Raw genomic sequence first — 22,039 nt, forward strand, 5'->3', positions numbered from 1 at the left:
GCACTGTCTCCAGTTCTGGAGCCTCTATTACAAGAGAGATCTGGAGGTGCTGGAGTGCATCCAGAGGAGGGCCATGAGGATGAGCAGAGGGCTGGAGCTCCTCAGTCTCAAGCTGCATCAGGGGAAGTTTAGGCTGGAGGTGAGGAGAAAGTTCTTCACTGAGCAAGTCATTCATCATTGGAATGTGCTGCCCAGGGAGGTGGTGGAGTCACCATCCCTGGAGGGGTTCAAGAGGGGATTGGACGTGGCACTTGGTGCCATAGTTTAGTCATGAGGTCTGTGGTGACAGGTTGGACTCGATGATCCTCAAGGTCTTTTCCAACCTTGGTGATACTGTGTTGTGAGAACAGGTTGAGAGAATTGAGGGTGTCCAGTTTGGAGAAGAGAAGGCTCTGAGGAGACCTTCTTGTGGCCTGCCAGTATCTGAAGAGGACTGTGAAAAAGCTGGGGAGGGACTTTTTAGGGTGTCAGGGAGTGATAGGACTGGGGAGGGATGGATCCAAAGTAGAGGATGGTAGTGAAACACTGCAACAGGTTGCCCTGGGAGGTGGTTGAGTCCCCATTCCTGGAGATATTCAAGGTGAGGCTCAACAGGGCTCTGGGCAACCTGATCTAGGTGAGGATGCCCCTGCAGAGGGGGCTGGACTGGATGACGTTTGGAAGTCCCTTCCAACCCAGACCACTGAGCGACAGCTGTGGCTGCCCTGGGGGACCTTTGGTCATTGCTGGCACACGCAACAGCCTGGGCAATGGCAACAAAAGCTTTTGATTTTTGAGGTGCTGCGAGGAGACTGTGCTACACTCAGTCGTCAGAGCAAGCACTGATTAATCTTGGCTTAATTTCCGATCCACCAAGGTTGTGTCATTTGAAATCATCATAAAGCATGGGCTTCGTTTGCCTCTCGGGTGCCTCAGAGAGGACAGCTCTGTGCACACAAGCTGTGTGTGCATGGCCTGTTACTGGTGGCAGCACAGTCACTGCCTGCCTGCCATGGCGGAGACCGATGGAGCCGTCTCCATTCTCGGGCACGCTGGCTACTAGCCTGCACGAAGCCGCGGACAGCCGCAGCCCGCGGCGCCGCCAGCCCCCGCGGCCGGCCCGGCGGCTGCCCCCGGGCGGCAGGGCGCATGCGCCAGCGCTGCGGCGGCATTGGCGCGGCCGCCCCCGCCCCGGGCGCGCGGCGGCTCCCCCAGAAGGCAGCGCGCCTCTCCGAGGTCAAGATGGCGGCCAGGGCACCGGGTGAGGCGGCGGGGGGCGGCCTGGGGTGGTCGTGGGGGGCCGTGTCCCTTCCGTCTGCGCTGCAGGGCTTCTCCTGTCCCGCTCCGTGAGGAGATGCGGGCCGTGACGGGAAGCGGGGGGCTGGTGGGCGGTGTGCGCTCTGTGCCCTTGGCGGGGGCAGCGGCCGCGGCCGCGGCCAGTAGCAAAACCATTTAAACTCACTTTCAGGGTTTCTTTCTCTGTCACGAAACTAGCGCTGAAATGCAGAAAGATGTTACACGTATACATATGTGTGTGTGTATGCATATTGCAAGCCACCTTTAAGAAAAGAAGGAAAGAATCTCCTTGACAGTATCATGTGAGTCCCTTGAGGCTTTTCCTGCTCATCTTTCCTGCTGTCCGGGCCTCAGCCCAGGGAGCCTGGTTCTGGGCTGTTCTGAGAGCACTGGGGCAGAAGGTGCTCTGGAGGAGCCCTTGGGCTGCCCCAGAGGGGCCTCGGGGGTGGCTGTCCTGCCCCCGCCACTGACTCCAGACTTTGTTTAATGCCATTCCTTCTCTAGCCCGAGGTGCGAGCGAATAAAGCCTGATGAGGTGATGTGCTACTGGCACGCCTAGCACTGAGTTGATGGGGAGACTTGGTAAAGCAGCTGACTTCAAGCCATGAAAGATAGCTTGCCGTGGCCTCACTGCCCATCTTGTGCTGTTTCTGGATTTTTTTAGACCCCTTGATGAGTTGTTTCAATGGTATTGGGCATTGCATTCTACTTGCTTACATTTCAAAGCACTTTTGCCATCCAGAATCGCAGTTCAGGAAAGATGAACGCTCTGTATCTGGCATGTTTTATCTTCTCTTTTGATAATCAGTGATTTTATTGTTTATTTGAGGTTTCAGTGTTCACTTTCCAGTTGACTTAAATGATATTCCAGAGATTTATTATTTTTTTTTAAGCAACTAAAGAGGAGAGCAGGTTGGCAGTGTAATAATGTGCTTGCCTTGGAATGCCATTGGCCTATAGTGAGAGCTGTGGAACCTAGAGAAATGATTTGAAAAGCATGGTGGGTTTGCTTTATGTAGAATATTGGCTTTCATGTCATTTAAGTGGAGCCTTGAAATCTTTGGTGCTGTCTTTAGCAATTAACTGTTAGCATTGTTCCAAGCCTTGAAGCTGTTTAATATTCAAATACATTGAATAAACATTAAACATTGTACTTAACAGCTACTCATTCTACCTCTTCAGTTAAGAGGTTGGATACATAGAATATACATAGAATAAACCAGGTTGCAAGAGACCTTCAAGATCATTGTGTCCAACACATCAACCAATCCAACACCACCTAAACAACTAACCCATGGCACCCAGCACCCCATCAAGTCTCCTCCTGAACACCTCCAGTGATGGTGACTCCACCACCTCCCCAGGCAGCCCATTTCAATGGGCAATCACTCTCTCTGTGCAGAACTTCTTCCTAACATCCAACCTAAACCTCCCCTGGCGCAGCCTGAGACTCTGTCCTCTTGTTCTGGTGCTGGCTGCCTGGGAGAAGAGACCAACCCCCACCTGGCTACAACCTCCCTTCAGGGAGTTGTAGAGAGTAATAAGGTCACCCCTGAGTCTCCTCTTCTCCAGGCTAAGCAACCCCAGCTCCCTCAGCCTCTCCTCACAGGGCTGTGCTCCAGACCCCTCCCCAGCCTTGTTGCCCTTCTCTGGACACCTTCCAGCAAGTCAACCTCCTTCCTAAACTGAGGGGCCCAGAACTGGATACAAGACTCAAGGTGTGGCCTAACCAGTGCAGTGTACAGGGGCAGAATGACCTCCCTGCTCCTGATGGCCACACTGTTCTTGATGCAGGCCAGGATGCCATTGGCCCTCTTGGCTGCCTGGGCACACTGCAGGCTCATGTTCAGCCTACCATCAACCAGCACCCCCAGGTCCCTCTCTGCCTGGTTGCTCTCCAGCCACTCTGACCCCAGCCTGTAGCTCTGCATGGGGTTGCTGTGGCCAATGTGCAGAACCTGGCACTTGGATGTGTTGAGTCTCCTGCCCTTGCACTCTGCCCATCTGCCCAGCCTGTCCAGGTCCCTCTGCAGAGCCTCTCTGCCCTCCAGCAGATCAACTCCTGCCCCCAGCTTGGTGTCAGCTGCAAATTATTGAAAAACAGAGCATCCCACTCATGGACTGGGTGCTAGGACATATTTCCTCACAGGGTGGGTTCTCAGACATTGCAATGGTCTGCCCCAGGGCACACTTCTGCAGTCCCCATGCCTGGAGGTGTTTAAGCAGCCTGTGCACCTGGTGCTGAGGGATGTGGTTTGGTGTTGGCCCTTCAGCGCTGGGTGAAAGCTTGGAGGGTCTCTTGCAGCTGGATGTTTTCTGTGATTCTGTATGTTCAAATTCAACCTTGGATGTGGTGGTGTGCTCCTGCAAATGAAGGAGGCCAGCAAATATTTGTATGGCTGTGTTGCAAATGCTGAATTTCATATTGCTCTGCAACTGATGATGGTCACAGATTGCACTGGGTTGGAAGGGGACCCTCAAAGGGCATCTCGGCCAACACCAGGGACGCCTCCAACTACAGCAGGCTGCCCAGGGTCACATCCAGTCTGACTTTGAATATCTCCGGGGACAGGGCCTCAACCACATCCCTGGGCAACCTGTTCCAGTATTTCACCCCTTTGATTGTGCAGAACTTCCTCCTGATGTCCATCCTGATGTCACTTTCAGTTGCAGGAGGTGGTCGCCTGTTGGACACGCTTCGGAAGTGGTATTACAACGCAGCTGGGTTCAACAAACTCGGTGAGTGTTTGGTGGAGGTGTTTGTCAAGTCTGCAATTGAGCAATCCCCAGGCTAGACTGCAGTTTGGAAGCAGTCTTTTTGATCAAAATTAGCTACTGCCTTTGTGAGGCTAAAGCTAGCAGCAGCTTCAGTCATCATGATTCCTACTCAATAACAAATCGGTGACTTTTCTGTTGGTTCTTTGTTTCCTCTTACTTTTCTTGACCAAGGTTAAGCTGGAGCAGTTGAAAAAGCTTGCATAAAGAAGTCCTGAAAGCTTGGTTATGTATCTTTTCCCACCAAGTCACTTTCACTGGCCAGTATCTTCTAACCCAAAGGCTGCCCTTGAGGCTGGAGAAGTTCCTGTTGATAGCAGTCAGCCTGCCTGTAACATTTGTGCTAAGGATCCAAACTGCAAACAATGGAATCAGTTTAGTTTGTACCACCATAACTTCACTTGGTGTCTCTCTGGCCTGCACAGTGGTGAAGTAGGGGTAAAAGTAGTGATTCTGGGAAGCTGCCTTGGTGGTGGTGTCTTCAGTTTGTGTTTGGAGTTGTTAGCAAGTTTGTTTCAGCTATTTAAGGTGGCACAACTGTTCTTGATTGACATGAGAAGCTGAATGTGCAGAGGCTGTGATTTACTGCTGACCACAACACGGGCAAATCATTTTAAGGCAGTTAACATGCCTGCCCTGGGGAAGTTAGAAATAAATGGCAAGACAGCTGTAGAATGGGTTGGGTTGGAAGGGACCTCCAAAGGTTGTCTAGCAGTCAGCAGGGACATCAACCACTAGATCAGGTTGCTCTGAGCTTTACTGAGCCTGACCTTGGATATCTCCAGTGATGGGGCCTCAGCTACCACTCTGGGCAAGCTGTTGCAGGGTTCCTTCACCCTGATGGTAAAGAACTGGTTTCTAGCATCCAATCCACCTTCCAGCAGACCAGGTTGCTCAAGGCCTCATTCAAGTTCTTTTTGCCTGGGTTGGTTTTGGTTTTCTTTGTAGTTTTGCATTGGGAATGTTTTGCCTGTGTTACATCTTCCTAAACACCTCCAGTGATGGTGACTCCACCACCTCCCTGGGCAGCACATCCCAGTGGCCAATTTCTCTTTCTGGAAAGAACTTTCTCCTCACCTCCAGCCTAAACCTCCCCTGGCACAGCTGGAGACTGTGTCCTCTTGTTCTGGTGCTGGCTGCCCGGGAGAAGAGACCAACCCCCACCTGGCTACAGCCTCCCTTCAGGGAGCTGTAGGCAGCATCTTGGAGCACAAAGACTGTTGATTCAGTGACGTTGTGCAATCTCCTTGGGGCAGGATTGATGCGAGATGATACTCTGTATGAGGATGACGACGTCAAGGAAGCGCTGAGGAGGCTCCCGGAGCACCTTTACAACGAAAGGATATTTCGCATCAAGCGAGCCCTCGACCTGAGCCTCAAACACCAGATCCTCCCCAAGGACCAGTGGGTGAAGTATGAAGAGGTATGTGCACAGTGGTTCCAAGCTGGAGGGCTTAGATGAGTCAGAATCATGGGATCAGAGAATGGTTTGGGTTGGAAGAGACCTCCAAAGGTCATCTAATCCAGCCCCCTCTGCAGTCAGCAGGGACGTCCTCAACTAGATCAGGTTGCCCAGAGCCTTCTCAGGCTTCACCTTGAATATGAGCCTGGAGAAGAGGAGGCTCAGGGGAGACCTCATTGCTCTCTACAACTACCTGAAGGGAGGTTGTAGCCAGGAGGGAGTTGGTCTCTTCTCTCAGGCAACCTATACCAGAACGAGAGGACACAGTCTCAAGCTGCACCAGGGGAAGTTTAGGCTGGAGGTGAGGAGAAAGTTCTTCACTGAGAGAGCTGTTTAGCCATTGGAATGTGCTGCCCAGGGAGGTGGTGGAGTGCCCATCCCTGGAGGTGTTCAAGAGGGGATTGGATGTGGCACTTGGTGCCATGGTTTAGTCATGAGGTCTGTGGTGCCAGGTTGGACTCGATGATCTTTGAAGTCTCTTCCAACCTTGGTGATACTGTGATGTCCGGGGATGGGGCTTCAACCCCTCCCTGGGCAACCTGTTGCAGTGTTCCACTATCCTTGTGGTGCAGAACTTGTTCCTAACATCCAGTCAAAATCTGCTCTAGTTTGAAGCCACTGCCCCTCGTCCTGTTCACTACAGCCCTTTGTAAACAGTCTCTCTACAGCCTTTTTGTAGGCCCTCTTCAGGTGCTGGAAGGCAGCTTTATCTTCTTCAGGCTGAACAACACCAGCCCCCTCAGCCTGTCCTCAGGAGAGGTGCTCCAGCCCCCTGATCATTTCTGTGGGCCTTGTCTGGGCCTCCTCCTGCAGGGCAAGAGAGGGGATTCTGCCCCTCTGCTCTGCTGAGACCTCTTTTCAAATACTGCCTCCAGCTCTGGTGTCCTCCTCAGCACAAGAAGGACACAGAGCTGCTGGAGTGAGTGCAGAGGAGACCACAAAGATGATCCAAGGGCTGCAGCACCTCTGCTACAAGGACAGGCTGAAGGAGCGGCAGTGTTCAGCCTGGAGAAGAGAAGACTCTGGGGAGACCTTAGAGCTGCCTTCCAATAGCTGAAGGGATCCTCCAGGAAGGCTGCAGAGGGACTTTTCCTGAGGGTATCTAGAGACAGGCCAAGGGGGAATGGTTTGAAGCTGAGGGAGAGCAGGGTGAGACTGGAGCTGAGGAAGAAGTTCTTCAGTGTGAGGGTGGTGAGACTCTGGAATAGGTTGCCTGTGGAGGCTGTGGCTGCCTCCTCCCTGGGGGTGTGGAAGGCCAGTTTGGATGAGGCTTTGAGCAGCTGAGTCTAGTTGAGAGGTGTCCCTGCTCATGGTGGTGAGGTTGGAGTAGATGATCTCTGAGGTCCCTTCCAACCTGAGCTGTTCTAGGTTTCTATCAGATAAAGAAATGCACTGTAGATAGCTTGGAAATTCTCTTGCTTTTCTGTTGAATTCCTTCATGTTAGAGAAAATCTCAAGCCAAAGCTTTTATTTGTGGAGGAGGAACAATTTCAACAGAAACCCTGCATTGAAGCAAGTCTCACCTTGTGATATGACAAACAAACTGCTCTTTCTTTTTCAGATGTAACTGCCAATACTGTCTGTGTTTAATGGATTGATTCACAGACTTTCTGGTACTGTTAGTCTCAGTTTACTCCAAATTACCAGAGAAAGGGGAGTCTTGCCACTAAACATCTGGCTACAGGATAGTATCAGGGTGTTTTGTGACTCTAAGCAGAGGCTGTTTCTTGTGATCCAGTAGCTCATATTTAGGTAACACCTACATTGAATAACTGCTTCTTTCACAAAGACTCACAGAATGGTCCAGGCTGGAAGGGACCTCCAAAGCTCATCCAGTCCAACCCCGCTGCAGTCAGCAGGGACATCCCCAACTAGAGCAGGCTGCCCTGGGCCTTGGTGAGTCTCACCTTGAATATCTCCAGGGATGGGGCCTCAACTACCTCCCCAGGCAACCTGTTCCAGTGTTCCACCACCCTCATAACAAAGAACTTCTTCCTGATACCCAGTCTAAATCTGCTCTTCTCTAGTTTGAAGCCATTGTCCCTCATCTGTTCCTGCAGGCTTTTGCCCACAGTCTCTCTCCATCCTTCCTGTAGCCCCTTTCAGGTACTGGCAGGCTGCTATTAGGTCTCCCCTGGAGCCTTCTTTTCTCCAGGCTGAACACCCCCAGCTCCCTCAGCCTGTCCTCATAGCAGAGCTGCTCCAACCCCCTGATCATTTTTGTGGCCTCCTCTGGACCCTCTCCATCAGGTCCATGTCCTCCCTATATTGAGGGCTCCAGACCTGCACACAGTACTCCAGGTGAGGTCTCACCAGAGCCAAGTGTCAGAATCCCCTCTCTGGCTCTGCTGGCAGTGCTGCTCTGGATGCAGCCCAGGCTGTGATTTGCCTTCTGTGCTGCAAGCTCACACTGCCTGCTCCTGTCTAGCTTCTCATCCCCAAACCCTTTTCCTCAGGGCTGCTTTCTAACACCTCATCCCCCAGTCTGTATTGACAGTGAGGATTGTTCCTTGAGCAGCAGTTTGCTTTGCAAGTGTTAAACACAGTCAAGGTGCCCAAATTTGCAGTGCTGCTTAGGAGTTCAAAATTAAATGTCTTCAGATTACTATATTTGGGCTTTGATCTAATTAAAGTGGATTTGGTACAGTTATGTGTCTGCCCAAAGGATATTGTTGCTGAAGGTGTAGCTGGTAGCATCCCTTTGCTTGTGGATGTTGGCAAGGCATTAGCAGTTGCACAGAAATAGTCTTTGCAGGCTTGGCAGGTAGGAAGTTTACCTTTTCAGACTAAGCAGTGTTGGGGGTGGGGGGGATTTCTTCTTTTAGATTTTGGCTCTTTTGTCTGGTTTTTAGGTTTGGTTTGGTTTGGGGTTTTGATTTTTCTCTTTGTTGGTTTGGTTTGTGGTGGTTTTGGCTTTGGGGTTTTTGTTGTTGGGTAGTTTTTTGGTTTGGTTTTTGGGTGTTGGGGTTTGAGTTGGGTTTTTCTTGGTTGTTGTTTGGGGGGTTGTTGGTTTGGGTTTGGTTTATTTCTTGTTGGGGAGGAATTTATTAACATCTGAGAAGGACTGAGACATGAGGAAGCTGTAGGAATGGCTTGAGATAATTCTGGACCTCCCTATAAGTGAAATAAGTTCTCTCCCTGCAACTCAAGGGGGTTCTCTCCCCACTCTCTCCCTGCAACTCAAGGGTGTTCTCTCCCCCCTCTCTCCCTGCAACTCAAGGGTGTTCTCTCCCCCCTCTCTCCCTGCAACTCAAGGGTGTCCTCTCCCCCCTCTCTCCTGCAACTCAAGGGTGTTCTCTCCCCCCTCTCTCCCTGCAGCTCAAGGGTGTCCTCTCCCCCCTCTCTCCCTGCAACTCAAGGGTGTCCTCTCCCCCCTCTCTCCCTGCAATTCAAGGGTGTTCTCTCCCCCCTCTCTCCCTGCAACTCAAGGGTGTTCTCTCCCCCCTCTCTCCCTGCAACTCAAGGGTGTTCTCTCCCCCCTCTCTCCCTGCAGCTCAAGGGTGTTCTCTCCCCCCTCTCTCCCTGCAACTCAAGGGTGTTCTCTCCCCCCTCTCTCCCTGCAACTCAAGGGTGTCCTCTCCCCCCTCTCTCCTGCAACTCAAGGGTGTTCTCTCCCCCCTCTCTCCCTGCAACTCAAGGGTGTTCTCTCCCCCCTCTCTCCCTGCAACTCAAGGGTGTTCTCTCCCCCCTCTCTCCCTGCAGCTCAAGGGTGTCCTCTCCCCCCTCTCTCCCTGCAGCTCAAGGGTGTTCTCTCCCCCCTCTCTCCCTGCAACTCAAGGGTGTTCTCTCCCCCCTCTCTCCCTGCAACTCAAGGGTGTCCTCTCCCCCCTCTCTCCCTGCAACTCAAGGGTGTTCTCTCCCCCCTCTCTCCCTGCAACTCAAGGGTGTCCTCTCCCCCCTCTCTCCCTGCAACTCAAGGGTGTCCTCTCCCCCCTCTCTCCCTGCAACTCAAGGGTGTCCTCTCCCCCCTCTCTCCCTGCAACTCAAGGGTGTCCTCTCCCCCCTCTCTCCTGCAACTCAAGGGTGTTCTCTCCCCACTCTCTCCCTGCAACTCAAGGGTGTTCTCTCCCCCCTCTCTCCCTGCAACTCAAGGGTGTTCTCTCCCCCCTCTCTCCCTGCAACTCAAGGGTGTTCTCTCCCCCCTCTCTCCCTGCAACTCAAGGGTGTCCTCTCCCCCATCTCTCCTGCAACTCAAGGGTGTTCTCTCCCCACTCTCTCCCTGCAACTCAAGGGTGTCCTCTCCCCCCTCTCTCCCTGCAACTCAAGGGTGTCCTCTCCCCCCTCTCTCCCTGCAACTCAAGGGTGTCCTCTCCCCCCTCTCTCCTGCAACTCAAGGGTGTTCTCTCCCCACTCTCTCCCTGCAACTCAAGGGTGTCCTCTCCCCCCTCTCTCCCTGCAACTCAAGGGTGTTCTCTCCCCCCTCTCTCCCTGCAACTCAAGGGTGTTCTCTCCCCCCTCTCTCCCTGCAACTCAAGGGTGTCCTCTCCCCCTGCAGCTCAAGGGTGTTCTCTTCTTTTGCAGGACAAGCATTATCTGGAGCCATACCTGAAAGAAGTAATCCGTGAAAGGCTCGAAAGAGAAGCATGGAACAAGAAGTAACTGTTGAACTACTTCATGCAGATACCTACCTGCATGGTTCTGTGATCTTTAAACACTGGGTTATGGAAGTCTACAGGGAAGCAAATGTGAGGCTGAGGAGGCTTGTTCATTGAATTTGTTCACCCAACTACAATAAACATGTCACAAGTGTAAAATCTACTTGGCAGAGTTCTCTGTAGATGTTAAGAAGCTGGTGTTCAGGCCTCTCCTATGAGCACACACATTACAGATCAGCTTCATTCTGTACAGGTTTTGGATTCTTACTCTTTTCACAGTCCAGCTGTTTTCTGCAGCTGTTGGGTTAGGTAAGAAATGTGTAAGGCTATTGGTGCTAGATGCTCTGTTAAATTAAACAGAGGTTGCTCACTGAGAGCAGCTCTGAAAAAAGAGATTTGGGGGTGTTGGGTGCTGAGCAGCTCCCCAGGAGCCAGCAGTGCCCTCATGCAGCCCAGCAGGCAGCTGTGTGCTGGGCTGCAGCCAGAGGAGTGTGGGCAGCAGGGCAAGAGAGGGGATTCTGCCCCTTGACTCTGCTGCTGAGACCTCACCTCCAATCCTGCCTCCAGTTCTGCTGTCCCCAGCAGAAGGAGGACACACAGCTACTGGAGTGAGGCCAGAGGAGGCCATGAAGATGATCCAAGGGCTGGAGCAGCTCTGCTGTGAGGACAGGCTGAGGGAGCTGGGGGTGTTCAGCCTGGAGAAGAGGATCCTAGAGGAAGGCTGCAAAGGTGTCTAGACACAGGACAAGGAGGAATGGTTTGAAGCTGAGGGAAAGCAGGGTGAGACTGGGTCTGAGAAAGAAGTTCTTCAGTGTGAGGGTGGTGAGACTTGGGAACAGTTTGCCCAGGGAGGCTGTGGCTGCCTTCTCCCTGGAGGTGTTGGAAGGCCAGGTTGGAAGAGGGTTTGAGCAGCCAAGTCCAGCTGAGGGGTGTTCCTGCCCATGGTGATGAGGTTGGAGGTAGATGATCTGTGAGTTCTCTTTCAGCCTAAGCCATACTGTGCAGGACTGCAGCCATGAGCTTACTGTCTGGAAACCAGGCCTCATTTTAAGGAAAAGCTTGATAACAGCAAAGGGAATCAAACTGCAGAGGTGAAAAGATAATGCAGTGATGGCTTGGAGAACTGAGGGGTTTATCTGCTGCTGTCAGGAGGTTCTTCTGCAACACTAAGCAAGCCCCTTGGTTCACAGTAACCCACCAAGCATCTTGCTAAATGCTTACCATCTGGTGCTGGGGGCTGTGCCTGCAGAAGTGCAGAGTAATCACATCCATGTCTTGGTGCAGTAGACCTGCTCTGAAAATAGGAGGTGAAAGTGTCAGTACCCATCCTTCCACACGAGAGATACTCCAGGTGGTGGTACCAGGAGCAGGTCTCAGAGGGCTTCTCACAGCTTTGAAAAAACCCTCAGATTCCCTTGGTAAGCACAGAAATGCTTATCAAGAAGCTGAGAGGTTTGTGGTCTGTGCAGAAAGGAAGGCTGAGCTGTGTGTGCTGAAAGGGACTGAAAAGAATTGCTGAAAGAGGGAGCAGTTCCTACTGGGAAAACTCTGAGCCTGCAGTTTGAAACTCCTAGCAAAATGCAGAAGGCAACAAGAGAGCAGCTTGGCTTTGAAACCTTCACCTCCATTCATTTAGCTTTCTGCAGATAAAATGCTACCCAGCTCCCATAAATTACTGAGGCCTTTTTGTGGTCTGAGTTCCCAGCATCTCTGCACCTCTAGATGCAGAGAGGCTTGAGCTGACGTTGCTGATCCTGCAGCTCAGTGAACAGTTCTGCCTTGAGCTAATTTTCGTCACTTTCAAGCAAACCTGGGCTTCCCTCGAAGGTCTTGTGTTAAATCCACAGCACAACACAAGGCTGCATTGGGAGCGCTGCAGCTCTTGTTTGTTATGGCAGGCTGAAACCTTTACATTTTGGAATGGCCTGAGCCAGAAAGAGGAGATTTTTGTCTCTTCATTTCTTTGCAGCACTGTAACAAGAAACAGATGGCTTGTGTTGCATCCAACTTCCATCCAAAGGAGGGCAGATCTAAATCTCCCCAGAATTTTGATGAAACATCAGGCTTGTCGTGACAATGGAGCTGTTCTAACATGCATGTGGCAAATACATTCCCACTTGAAGCATTTTCTTTCCAGGCAGCAAAGGGTCGAGGATTATCTTCAGGATTTCCTCACTCTGCTTGCAGTCAGTTTGCTTGGACTGGAGCTTTGTCCAGGGGAAGGGCTGGAGAGGCAACTTGAGCCACTGCTGCTCCAGGGTGAGAGCAGGGCTGGAATGTGGGTGTCTCACCTGCTATGCAGCTGACCTGAGTGTCTTGAGTGACTTCACTTCTCTTAGCCACTTTGAGCTGGTCTAAGGCCCAAAGGGCTGAGATCTTGAGGAATCTGTGGGCAGCAGCTTGGGTTAGCATCTAAGTGCACTTGAAGAACAGGGCCTGATCCCCAAACACCGCTTCCTCAGGCTCCTCTGCAGGCTATGCAGAGATGTAAGCTGCCTTCAGGGCAGTTTTGTAAATCCATCAGTGTCAAACAGTCCCTGGTTCCCTCAGGACATAGTGCTGGTGATCACAGAACCACGGAATGTGAGGGGCTGGAAGGGACCTCTAGAGATCACCCAGTCCAACCCCCCTGCCAGAGCAGCCTCACCCAGAGCAGGTCACACAGGAACACATCCAGGTGGGATTTGAATATCTCCACAGGGAGACTCCACAACCCTCCTGTTCCAGGGCTCTGGCACCCTCACAGGGAAAAAAATTCTTCCTCCTGTTTCCATGGAACTTCCTCTGCCTCAGCTTCCAGCAGTGCCCCTTGTGCTGTCCTTGGGCATCACCCAGCAGAGCCTGGCTCCAGCCTCTGGGCACTCACCCTGCACATCTTTAGCAACAGCAATGAGGTCACCCTTCAGGATCCTCTTCTCCAAGCTGCAGAGCCCTCAGCTCCCTCAGGCTCTCCTCCTAGGGCAGATGTTCCAATCCATCATTTTTGTGGCTCTGTGCTGGACTCTTTCAAGCAGTTCCCTGAGGTCCTTCCTGACCTGAGGGGCCCAGAACTGGACACAATATTCCAGATGTGGCCTCAGCAGGGCAGAGTAGAGGGGGAGAACCTCTGTCTACCTCCTTACCACAGCCCTTCTAATCCACCCCAGGATGCCCTTGGCCTTCTTGGCCACCAGAGCACATTGCTGGCTCATGGTCAACCTCCCATCCACCAGGACCCCCAGGTCCTTTTCCCCCTCACGGCTCTCCAGCAGCTCAGTCCCCAACCTCTCCTGCTCCATGGGGTTGTTCTTTCCCAGGTGCCAGACTCTCCCTTTGCCCTTGTTGAATCCCATTCCATTTCTCCCTGCCCAGCTCTCAGCCTGTCCAGGTCTGGCTGAATGGCAGCACCACCCTCCTGTGTCAGCCACTCCACCCAGCTTGGTGCCATCAGCAAACCTGCTGGCAGTGCTCTCTGTGCCCTCATCCAGGTTATTGATGAGTATATTGAATAGTCCTGGTCCCAGTCTTGACCCCTGAGGGACTCCACTAGATAGAGGCCTCCAACTAGACTCTGTCCCATTGACCACAACTCTCTGACTCCTTTAACCAGTTCCCATCCACCTCACTCCCTGCCCATCCAGACCACACTGCCTCAGTGTAGCTGCAAGGATGCCAGGATGAGGTGAGAGTCTGATCTGATGTCCCAGGGTGCCAGAAACCAGGTGGATTTGTGCTTGCCTGGTGAGGTGAGTGCTCTCATGGTGTGTCTGGAAAAGGAGAGCAGGCTGGCATCTGGACCCAGGAGATAAGCCAAGAGTTTGGGTGAGATACACAGGGTGGACAAAGGATTGAGATAGACACAGGGTTAGGAAATCATGTGCAGGGGATTGGAAGGAGTGTAGGGAAAATAAGTTGACCTCCATTCCCTTTGCCTGCTTTTGGGTTGCACAGTGAGGATGAAGTGAGCCCAGATAAATGGGAAAGGCAGAAAGGAAAGCATGAGGCTGAACACAGCCTGGGAAGAGGAAGCACTCAACGGGATAGTGAGGAAAGAGTTATGTGATGGTTTGGTAAAGGCCAGGCTGCTCTTCAGGCTGCTGTAGAGGGGGATGCCTGTGTGTCCTGTATTTGGGAACCCCAAGTTCATTGTCCTCACTGTGGTTTAAGCTTTCTCTAAAGAATATTTAAGTATCATCCTTTGAACTGGATCATGAGTGAAGCTCAGGCTGTCCTTGTGCCACCTCCAGAGTTCCTGCACACAACCTCAGTGTACCTCTCCTCTGGCCTAACCTCATCTACTTCTTTCCACGTGAACTGGAATGGCTTCAAGAGGATGCCCTGCCAGCTTCTCTGGACACTTTCCAAACCCATCTGGATGAGTTCCTGTGTGACCTGACCTGCATCAGGAATAGTGTGGCCAGCAGAAGCAGGGAGGTCATTCTGCCCTGTACTCAGCACTGGTTAGGCCACACCTTGAGTCCTGTGTCCAGTTCTGGGCCCCTCAGTTTAAGAAGGATATTGAGAGACTTGAAGGTGTCCAGAGAAGGGCAACAAGGCTGGGGAGGGGTTTGGAGCACAGCCCTGTGAGGAGGGCCTGGAGAAGAGGAGGCTCAGGGGAGACCTTATTGCTGTCTACAACTCCCTGAAGGGAGGTTGTAGCCAGGTGGGGGTTGGTCTCTTCTCCCAGGCAACCAGCCCCAGAACAAGAGGACACAGTCTCAAGCTGTGCCAGGGGAGGTTTAGGCTGGAGGTTAGGAAGAAGTTCTTCCCAGCAAGAGAGTTTGGCCATTGGAATGTGCTGCCCAGGGAGGTGGTGGAGTCACCATCCCTGGAGGTGTTCAAAAAGGGATTGGATGTGGCACTTGCAGCCATGGTTTAGTAGTCATGAGGTGTTGGGTGATAGGTTGGACTTGATGATCTCAAAGGTATTTTCCAACTTTACTGATTCTATGATTCTGTGACCTGTGTTGGATTCCATGGTCCTGCTCTGGCAGGGGGGTTGGACTGGGTGATCTTCAAAGGTCCCTTCCAACCCCTAACTTCCTGGGATCCTATGATCCTACAGAGGACAGGTCTGAGTTTGAAGTGCTTCCATCTCTGCAGTGAAAGAGGAACTCTGGCTCTCTCTCTTCCAGACCTCAGCAAGTGCTGAAACCTCCCTCGCTGGTTTATGAGAGTTGTGCTGCTACAGTCCCTGTGCCTGGGAGGGATCTGGGGCTTGAAACCTGATCAGAAAGAGGTACCTCAGCACAGCTGGGCTGAGCACTCCTCACTGCCTAAAGCCCCCTGGCCTTTGTGGATCTGGTTCTTTGTGTCTAAATCCCCTGCCTTGCACAGGGAGAGGCTGGACAGCAATACCTGGAGCTCGGTGCTGCTGCAGTCAGTATTACACCACCCCAGCCAGCCCTTTGCTGAAGCCTCATACTCCTGCTGCAGCCCAGCAGATTGAAATGATTGTTTACAAGCAGCCAAGCTCAGAGTCCAATGCTCAGATCTCTTCAAGACACCTCAGAGGCTTGAGGTTTGGTTGGGTTTTGGTTGTGGGGGTTTTGGTTTGGTGTTTTTGTTAGATTTATTATTACTTTTTTTTTGCCTGCAAGTTGTGTTCCCTGGTGGAGTATTAGCTTTGAACAGATCCTATTTGAAAGGGGGCTCCAAGAAAGCTGGGGAGGGACTTTTGAGGGTGTCAGGGAGTGGTAGGACTGGGGGGGATGGAGCACAACTAGAAATGGGGAGATTGAGATTGGCTGTGAGGAAGAAGTTGTTCTCCATGAGGGTGGTGAGAGACTGGCACAGGTTGCCCAGGGAGGTGGTGGCAGCCTCCTGCCTGGAGGTGTTTGCAGCCAGGCTGGATGTGGCTGTGAGCAACCTGCTGTAGTGTGAGGTGTCCCTGCCCATGGCAGCGGGGGTTGGGACTGGCTGATCCTTGAGGTCCCTTCCAACCCTAACACTTCTATGACTCTATTATGAAACAGCCACAACAGCAGCTGCGATAGGTTTGGTTTAGTTTGATTAACTCAAAATTCTCGAGCTCCTAAAGGTTCCTCAGCTGCAGCCTGAGGAGGACAGGAGGCAGTTCTCCAGGGCTGTGTTAGCTGCCCCGCGGTGATGCTCGGTACCCAGCCTGCTGGCCGGAGGAGCTCGGGAGGCTGGCGCGGCGCTGGGGAGGCGGCTCTGAGGAACAGCAAACTCGTGTTCCCCTGCCAGGTGAGCTTCGGCTCGGCGCTGCTCTCAGCGCTGCACAATGCCCCTGTACCAGAGGAGGGCTGAGATCAGCATCTCAGAGCTTGCTGGAGGCAGGCTGCCCTGCCTAGGAGTGTTTAGGCTTGTGGCAAGGCAATGTCACGACCTGGATCTGCGCTGGCAGCAGCCAGGGATGTTTTGGTTTGCTCAAAACAGAGGTAAGAGAATAACAGAAGTTCCAGGCACAGCGTAGCACAGCGCTTTGCCTTTCAGAAGCACAGCTGCCTTGCTGAGAGGCTGCTATTCCCAGCCTAGGACTGCTGAGGTAATGGCAACAGATCAGATGCTGAGATCTGGAGTTTAATGTTTTCACATGGTAGCCCAGGTTCACCTGGCTTACCCCAAAGAGCATCGTTATCCACTCCATCTGCTGCCTGGGTCTGGAGAACAACTTCTGCCGGCAGCAGCATTTCCTGCAGCACAGGAGGTTCCACCTCGACAGGAGGAGGAACTTCTTCACTGTGAGGGTCCCAGAGCCCTGGAGCAGGCTGCCCAGAGAGGTTGTGGAGTCTCCTTCTCTGGAGCCTTTCCAGCCCTGTCTGGATGTGCTTGTCTGTGACCTGTGCTGGATTCTCTGGTCCTACTCAGGCAGGCGGGGTGGACTGGAAGATCTCTGGAGGTCCCTTCCCAACCCCTAGCATCCTGGGATCCTGTGAGCTCCTAGGTTTGCAGCTACTCCCCAGAGCTGGTTCTTGGTGCTTAGGGTACCGAATGCCTGGCTTTGCACAGCCTTCTTCCTATCTGATTGCCAGCTCTTGCTGTTTCCCAGGGAAAGGAGGGGTGCAGCCACCACCACCCCTGGAGCTTTGGGGGGGATCTCCTTCATGCATTTTTCTTTCTTATACTTAGCTTTTCACGTGCATATCAACCCCAGGGGTGAGACTGAACCCCTCCAACCCAACCATTAAAGCCTTGATACTTTCTAGTGCTTCAACAAAGCCACTTCAAAAAGCACGTGAGGAGGTGCGCTCCGAAAGGAGACTTCTCCTCCAGCTGCTTCCACGCAGGGCCTTCAGCACACAGAAGACACAATCAAGCATGTGTTGACATAAGTGAGCTTCAAAAAACCAACCAAACAAGAAATAAAAGCCCCCCCCCCCCCAAGAACCAACCCTGGGATTATTTGTAAGGAGTATAAACACACGTGGGGAGAGTTATCAGCCTTCACCCAGCAAAACAATTACATCAGTGCAGCCTGGACGGGGATCTGCCTTAAGATCTCCCAGATGTTGCTGTCAGCCCAGTTGCTGATGGGTTGCTCTGGGTAATTATAAGCTATCAGATGGAGGAGGAGAGGCTGGCTCTCAAAATAAAACCCCAGCATCCCTTAAATAAAAGCCTGTGGGGGAATTAAAGAGAAGATGCACTCTTCATAGCTGACAGCCAGAGCCTTGTTCCTGATTCAGCCAGTGTGGACGTGGCTCAGAGCCTATCTTATGCCTGGGCTCTGGCATTCTGCATGGAGGGGATGAGCCCTTCAGCAAGGAAGGGGTTGCAGTGAGGGGATCCTAGGGCTGCTCAGAAATCATGTTAGCAGCATGTGGGTGAAGGACCTGCCACCTACACCACCAGCAGAAGCCCGTCTGGTCCTGAGGCAGGAGATGGCAACCCTGGCGCTCAGAAGGGAAGAGGGATCTGGGGAAAAGCTGCAGCCTTCCTGGCTCAGGGAAGGAAAGAAATTGCCTGGCCCCAGGGCTGGTCCCCTGCTCCAACCTGGGCTGTGCAGCTGGAGGACAGAACCCCAGATGAGGTGTTGATGCTGTGCTGCAGCACAACAAGAGTTCCAGATTTTGTGGGCTGCAAGAAGACAGGGAGCAGGTCCCTGACACTGTAGCTGGGTGGCTTGAACACAGGTAAGCCCCAGCTCACAGTCCAGCTGGGCTACAGCTGTGCCACCCCCCTGGACTGTTTGCACCCTCCCTGGTTGGGAGTAGCTGGGGTGCCCATCCAGTTCCCCACAGCCTGGGGCCCTTAGCAGAGCTGCCAGCTCACATTCTCCAGCTCACAGCACTACATCAGGAAGTGAGAAGCTCTGGGTGAGACCTAGAGGCAGTGCCTGGAGGCTGTGGTGACATGGCGTCTGTCAGAGGGCAAGGAGGGTCAGAGGGCAGCTGCTCTGCCTTGTGCTGTGCCCAAGGAGCTGACAGACAGCAGCTAATACCCCTAGGTGCCATGGCAGAGGGAGTGCAAGCATCCAGCCCATGGCTCTGGCTTCTGTCAGGGCTGCTTGACCAGCACTGGCAGGTGTGAAGGGGGGTGAGCAGCAGCAGGGTGTCTTCATCCAGTGTCCTCAAGCAGCTGCCCAGAGCTGGAGACAGATGTGGCTTCATCAGCACACAAGGGTGGCAAACTCAGCAGCAGGTCAGCTATGCAAAAAAACATAGAGTCCTAGAATGGCTCAGGTTGGAAGGGACCTCAGAGATCATCTACTCCAACCTCCCTGCCACGGGGCAAGGACACTTCTCAGCTAGACTCAGCTGCTCAAGGCCTCATCCAACCTGGCCTTGAACACCCCCAGAGAGGAGGCAGCCACAGCCTCCAACAGGCAACCTAGTCCAGAGTCTCACCACCCTCACACTGAAGAATTTCCTCCTAAGCTCCAGTCTAAACCTTCTCTCCCTCAGCTTCAAACCATTCCCCCTTGTCCTGTCTCTAGACACCCTCAGGAAAAGTGTCTCTGCAGCCTTCCTGGAGGATCCCTTCAGCTATTGGAAGGCAGCTCTAAGGTCTCTCCAGAGTCTTCTCTTCTCCAGGCTGAACACCCCCAGCTCCCTCAGCCTGTGCTCATAGCAGAGGATAGTAATACAGAATAAGAAATACTAGTAAACAGCAATGAATAATAATTAGTAGTAATACATAATAAGAAACAATAGTAAATAATAATTAGTAGTAATTAATAATAGTCTATAATAACAATGAAAGGCTGGCAGTGCCAGTGCCCTGTGATAAGGAGCAGTTTCCTCCTGGACACGATGGCAAAGACTCACAGAATTGTCAGGGTTGAAGGGACCTCAAGGCTCAGCCAGTTCCAACCCCCCTGCCATGGCCAGGGACACCTCACACTGCAGCAGGTTGCTCACAGCCACAGCCAGCCTGGCTGCAAACACCTCCAGGCATGAGGCTTCCACCACCTCCCTGGGCAACCTGTGCCAGGCTCTCACCACCCTCATGGGGAACAACTTCTTCCTGACATCCAATCTCAATCTCCCCTCCTCTAGCTTGGGTCCATGTCACCCATGCCCTGCATCACCCTCCCAGGCCAGCTCACCCCAAGAGGAGGTGGGGAGCTGCTCCATAACAGTCCCAGCCCCACCAGGGGGGCCTGGCATTGTCCTCCTCTCCTTTTCTTTTTCATTTCATTTTTCAGGATGACAACACCTCAGAGCTTTATGACCAACAGGAGACTTCCCTCCTAAGTCACATACTGATGTAATGAAATCTAATCTGTGCTGTGTAATGAGTTATGAGATGCTATTTGGTTTGGGGGTTTTATTACTTCAATCAGCTATGACCATATTTCCTTTTATATGCTTGCTCACTCTTTAACCATACCAGATGACTGTGGGAAGAACACCTAATAAAGCCTGGAGATGTTAAAATAGAAAGGTTTTAACTGGGTTTTTTTCTTTTTTGGCCATAAATTTGGGTTAATTAGAATCATAGAATCAGTCAGGGTTGGAAGGGACCACAAGGATCACCTAGTTCCAACCCCCCTGCCATGGGCAGGGACACCCCATACTACATCAGGCTGGCCACAGCCTCATCCAGCCTGGGCTTAAACACCTCCAGGGACAGGGCCCCGACCACCTCCCTGGACAACCCATTCCAGGGCTTCACCACTCTCATGGGGAAGAACTTCCTCCTCACCTCCAGCCTCAATCTCCCCACCTCCAGCTTCATTCCTTTCCCCCTAGTCCTATCACTGCCTGAGATCCTGAGCAGTCCCTCCCCAGCCTTCTTGGAGCCTCCTTCAGATCCTGGAAGGCCACAATGAGGTCACGTCAGAGCCTTCTCTTCTCCAGACTGAGCAGCCCCAACTCCTTCAGTCTGTCCTCACAGGAGAGGTGCTCCAGCCCTCTGCTCATCCTCGTGGCCCTTAATTCTACTAGTGGTGGCTTTTGTGCTGGAAGTGATGCAGTCCTTGCTAGCTGTGACAGAAGAAGTTGATGTAGGTGGGTTAAAGCATCACACTAGCAGCACAGACCTTGCTAACATTATCCTGGGAAGGAGCTGAGGGACCTCTGCTTCACTGTAAAGCATTGATGGTCACCAGTGCTTGCCTTTGATCACTAGACATAGAAATGGAAAGGGTTTTAGGACAGAATAAAAGACAGAAACATTCACCTGTGCACAGGGAAAGACCTTGGAGTCCTGGTGGACAGCAAACCCTCCATGGGACAGCAATGTGCCCCTGTGGTCAAGAGAGTCAGTGGGATCCTGGGGTGCATGAAGAAAAGTGTGGCCAGCAGGGCTAGGGAGGTTCTCCTCCCCCTCTGCTCTGCCCTGCTGAGACCACAGCTGCAATCCTGTGTCCAGTTTGGGGCTCCCCAGTTCAAGAGAGACAGAGACCTGCTGGAGAGAGTCCAAGGGAGGAGGATGCTTAGGGGACTTGAGCATCTCCCCTGTGAAGAGAGACTGAGAGCCCTGGGGCTGTTTAGTCTGGAGAGGAGAAGGCTGAGAGGGATCTGATCATTGTCTACCAATATGTGAGGGGTGGGTGTCAAGTGGAGGGGGCCAAGCTCTTTTGGGTGGTGCACAGGAATAAGCCAAGGGACAATGGATACAAACTTGAAGAGAGAAGGTTTCAGCTCAACATGAGGAGAAACTTCTTTGCAGTGAGGGTGGCAGAGCCCTGGAGCAGGCTGCCCAGAGAGGTTGTGGAGTCTCCTTCTCTGGAGACTTTCCAGCCCCACCTGGATGCATTCCTGAGTGATGCTGCTCTGGCAGGGGGGTTTGGCCCTGATAATCTCTGGAGGTCCCTTCCAACCTCTTCTGTACTGTGATGCTGTGGTCTTAACTATGCTCTCATATTTAACAGTGTAACTTCAATGTACTCATCCTGGTTTCTACCAGACTTCAGGAAGGGAGAATCAGGTCTTCAGCATCAAGAATCAAATGTATCAATGTCCTACCCATGCACCTTTTGGTAACCCTCCTAAGTTTTCCACCTTTATGCATTGCACTGGGGTAGTGTCACAGCAGTGGAATTATAGAGCTGTGAAACAAGATCAGAACCAAGTCTTCAGTCAATCAATGTTTAAGCAAGTGAAGGACTCCAGCTGCTGACCAACTGCAGGAACCAAGTGCTGCAGAGTCTTGGTCATGCTGTGTTCATAGGGAGTGTTGAGCTCTTCAAAATTACTGTAGAAGAGGTTTTCTGATGGTTAAGGACTCTGCAATAAGGGTTTGTGCCTTTAGTGATCTGCAGCTATTGCAAGGCTGCAGCATGCTGCTGCTGTCTCCTGAGCCACCCCCTGTGGGCACACAGAGCTCTCCAAAGCCTTTGGCTGTGGTCCTGCAGGGTGCCAGCTGCTTGGAAACAGAATCACAGAATGAACCAGGTTGGGAAAGACCTCAGAGATCATCAAGTCCAACCTATTGCCTATTACCCAACACCTCCTGACAACTAAACCATGTCTCCAAGTGCCACATCCAAGCCTTTTTTGAACACCTCCAGAGATGGGGACTCCACCACCTCCCTGGGCAGCAC

At 52.4% G+C, this 22,039-nt stretch overlaps 1 protein-coding gene across 1 annotated transcript; it reads left to right on the plus strand.

Annotated features, from left to right (window-relative positions):
* The first annotated feature begins 1,128 nt into the window (after positions 1-1,128).
* Positions 1,129-10,261, plus strand: LOC104302446 (cytochrome b-c1 complex subunit 7). The gene is made up of 4 exons (XM_054167207.1): positions 1,129-1,240; positions 3,943-4,014; positions 5,307-5,473; positions 10,034-10,261. Exons 1-4 carry the CDS (start codon positions 1,129-1,131, stop codon positions 10,109-10,111), a joined length of 429 nt encoding a protein of 142 aa, XP_054023182.1. The 3' UTR covers positions 10,112-10,261.
* Positions 10,262-22,039: the final 11,778 nt, after the last annotated feature.

This window comes from Dryobates pubescens, chromosome 14 (genome assembly GCF_014839835.1).
Source record: "Dryobates pubescens isolate bDryPub1 chromosome 14, bDryPub1.pri, whole genome shotgun sequence".
NCBI lineage: Eukaryota > Metazoa > Chordata > Aves > Piciformes > Picidae > Dryobates > Dryobates pubescens.

Bases quoted from the DNA above. Each gene is read 5' to 3' on its own strand.
- LOC104302446 (XM_054167207.1), top strand. From the start codon at position 1,129: ATGCGCCAGCGCTGCGGCGGCATTGGCGCGGCCGCCCCCGCCCCGGGC. The intron at 4,015-5,306 runs GTGAGTGTTTGG...TCCTTGGGGCAG, and splicing joins AGCTGGGTTCAACAAACTCG to GATTGATGCGAGATGATACT. The intron at 5,474-10,033 runs GTATGTGCACAG...CTTCTTTTGCAG, and splicing joins AGTGGGTGAAGTATGAAGAG to GACAAGCATTATCTGGAGCC.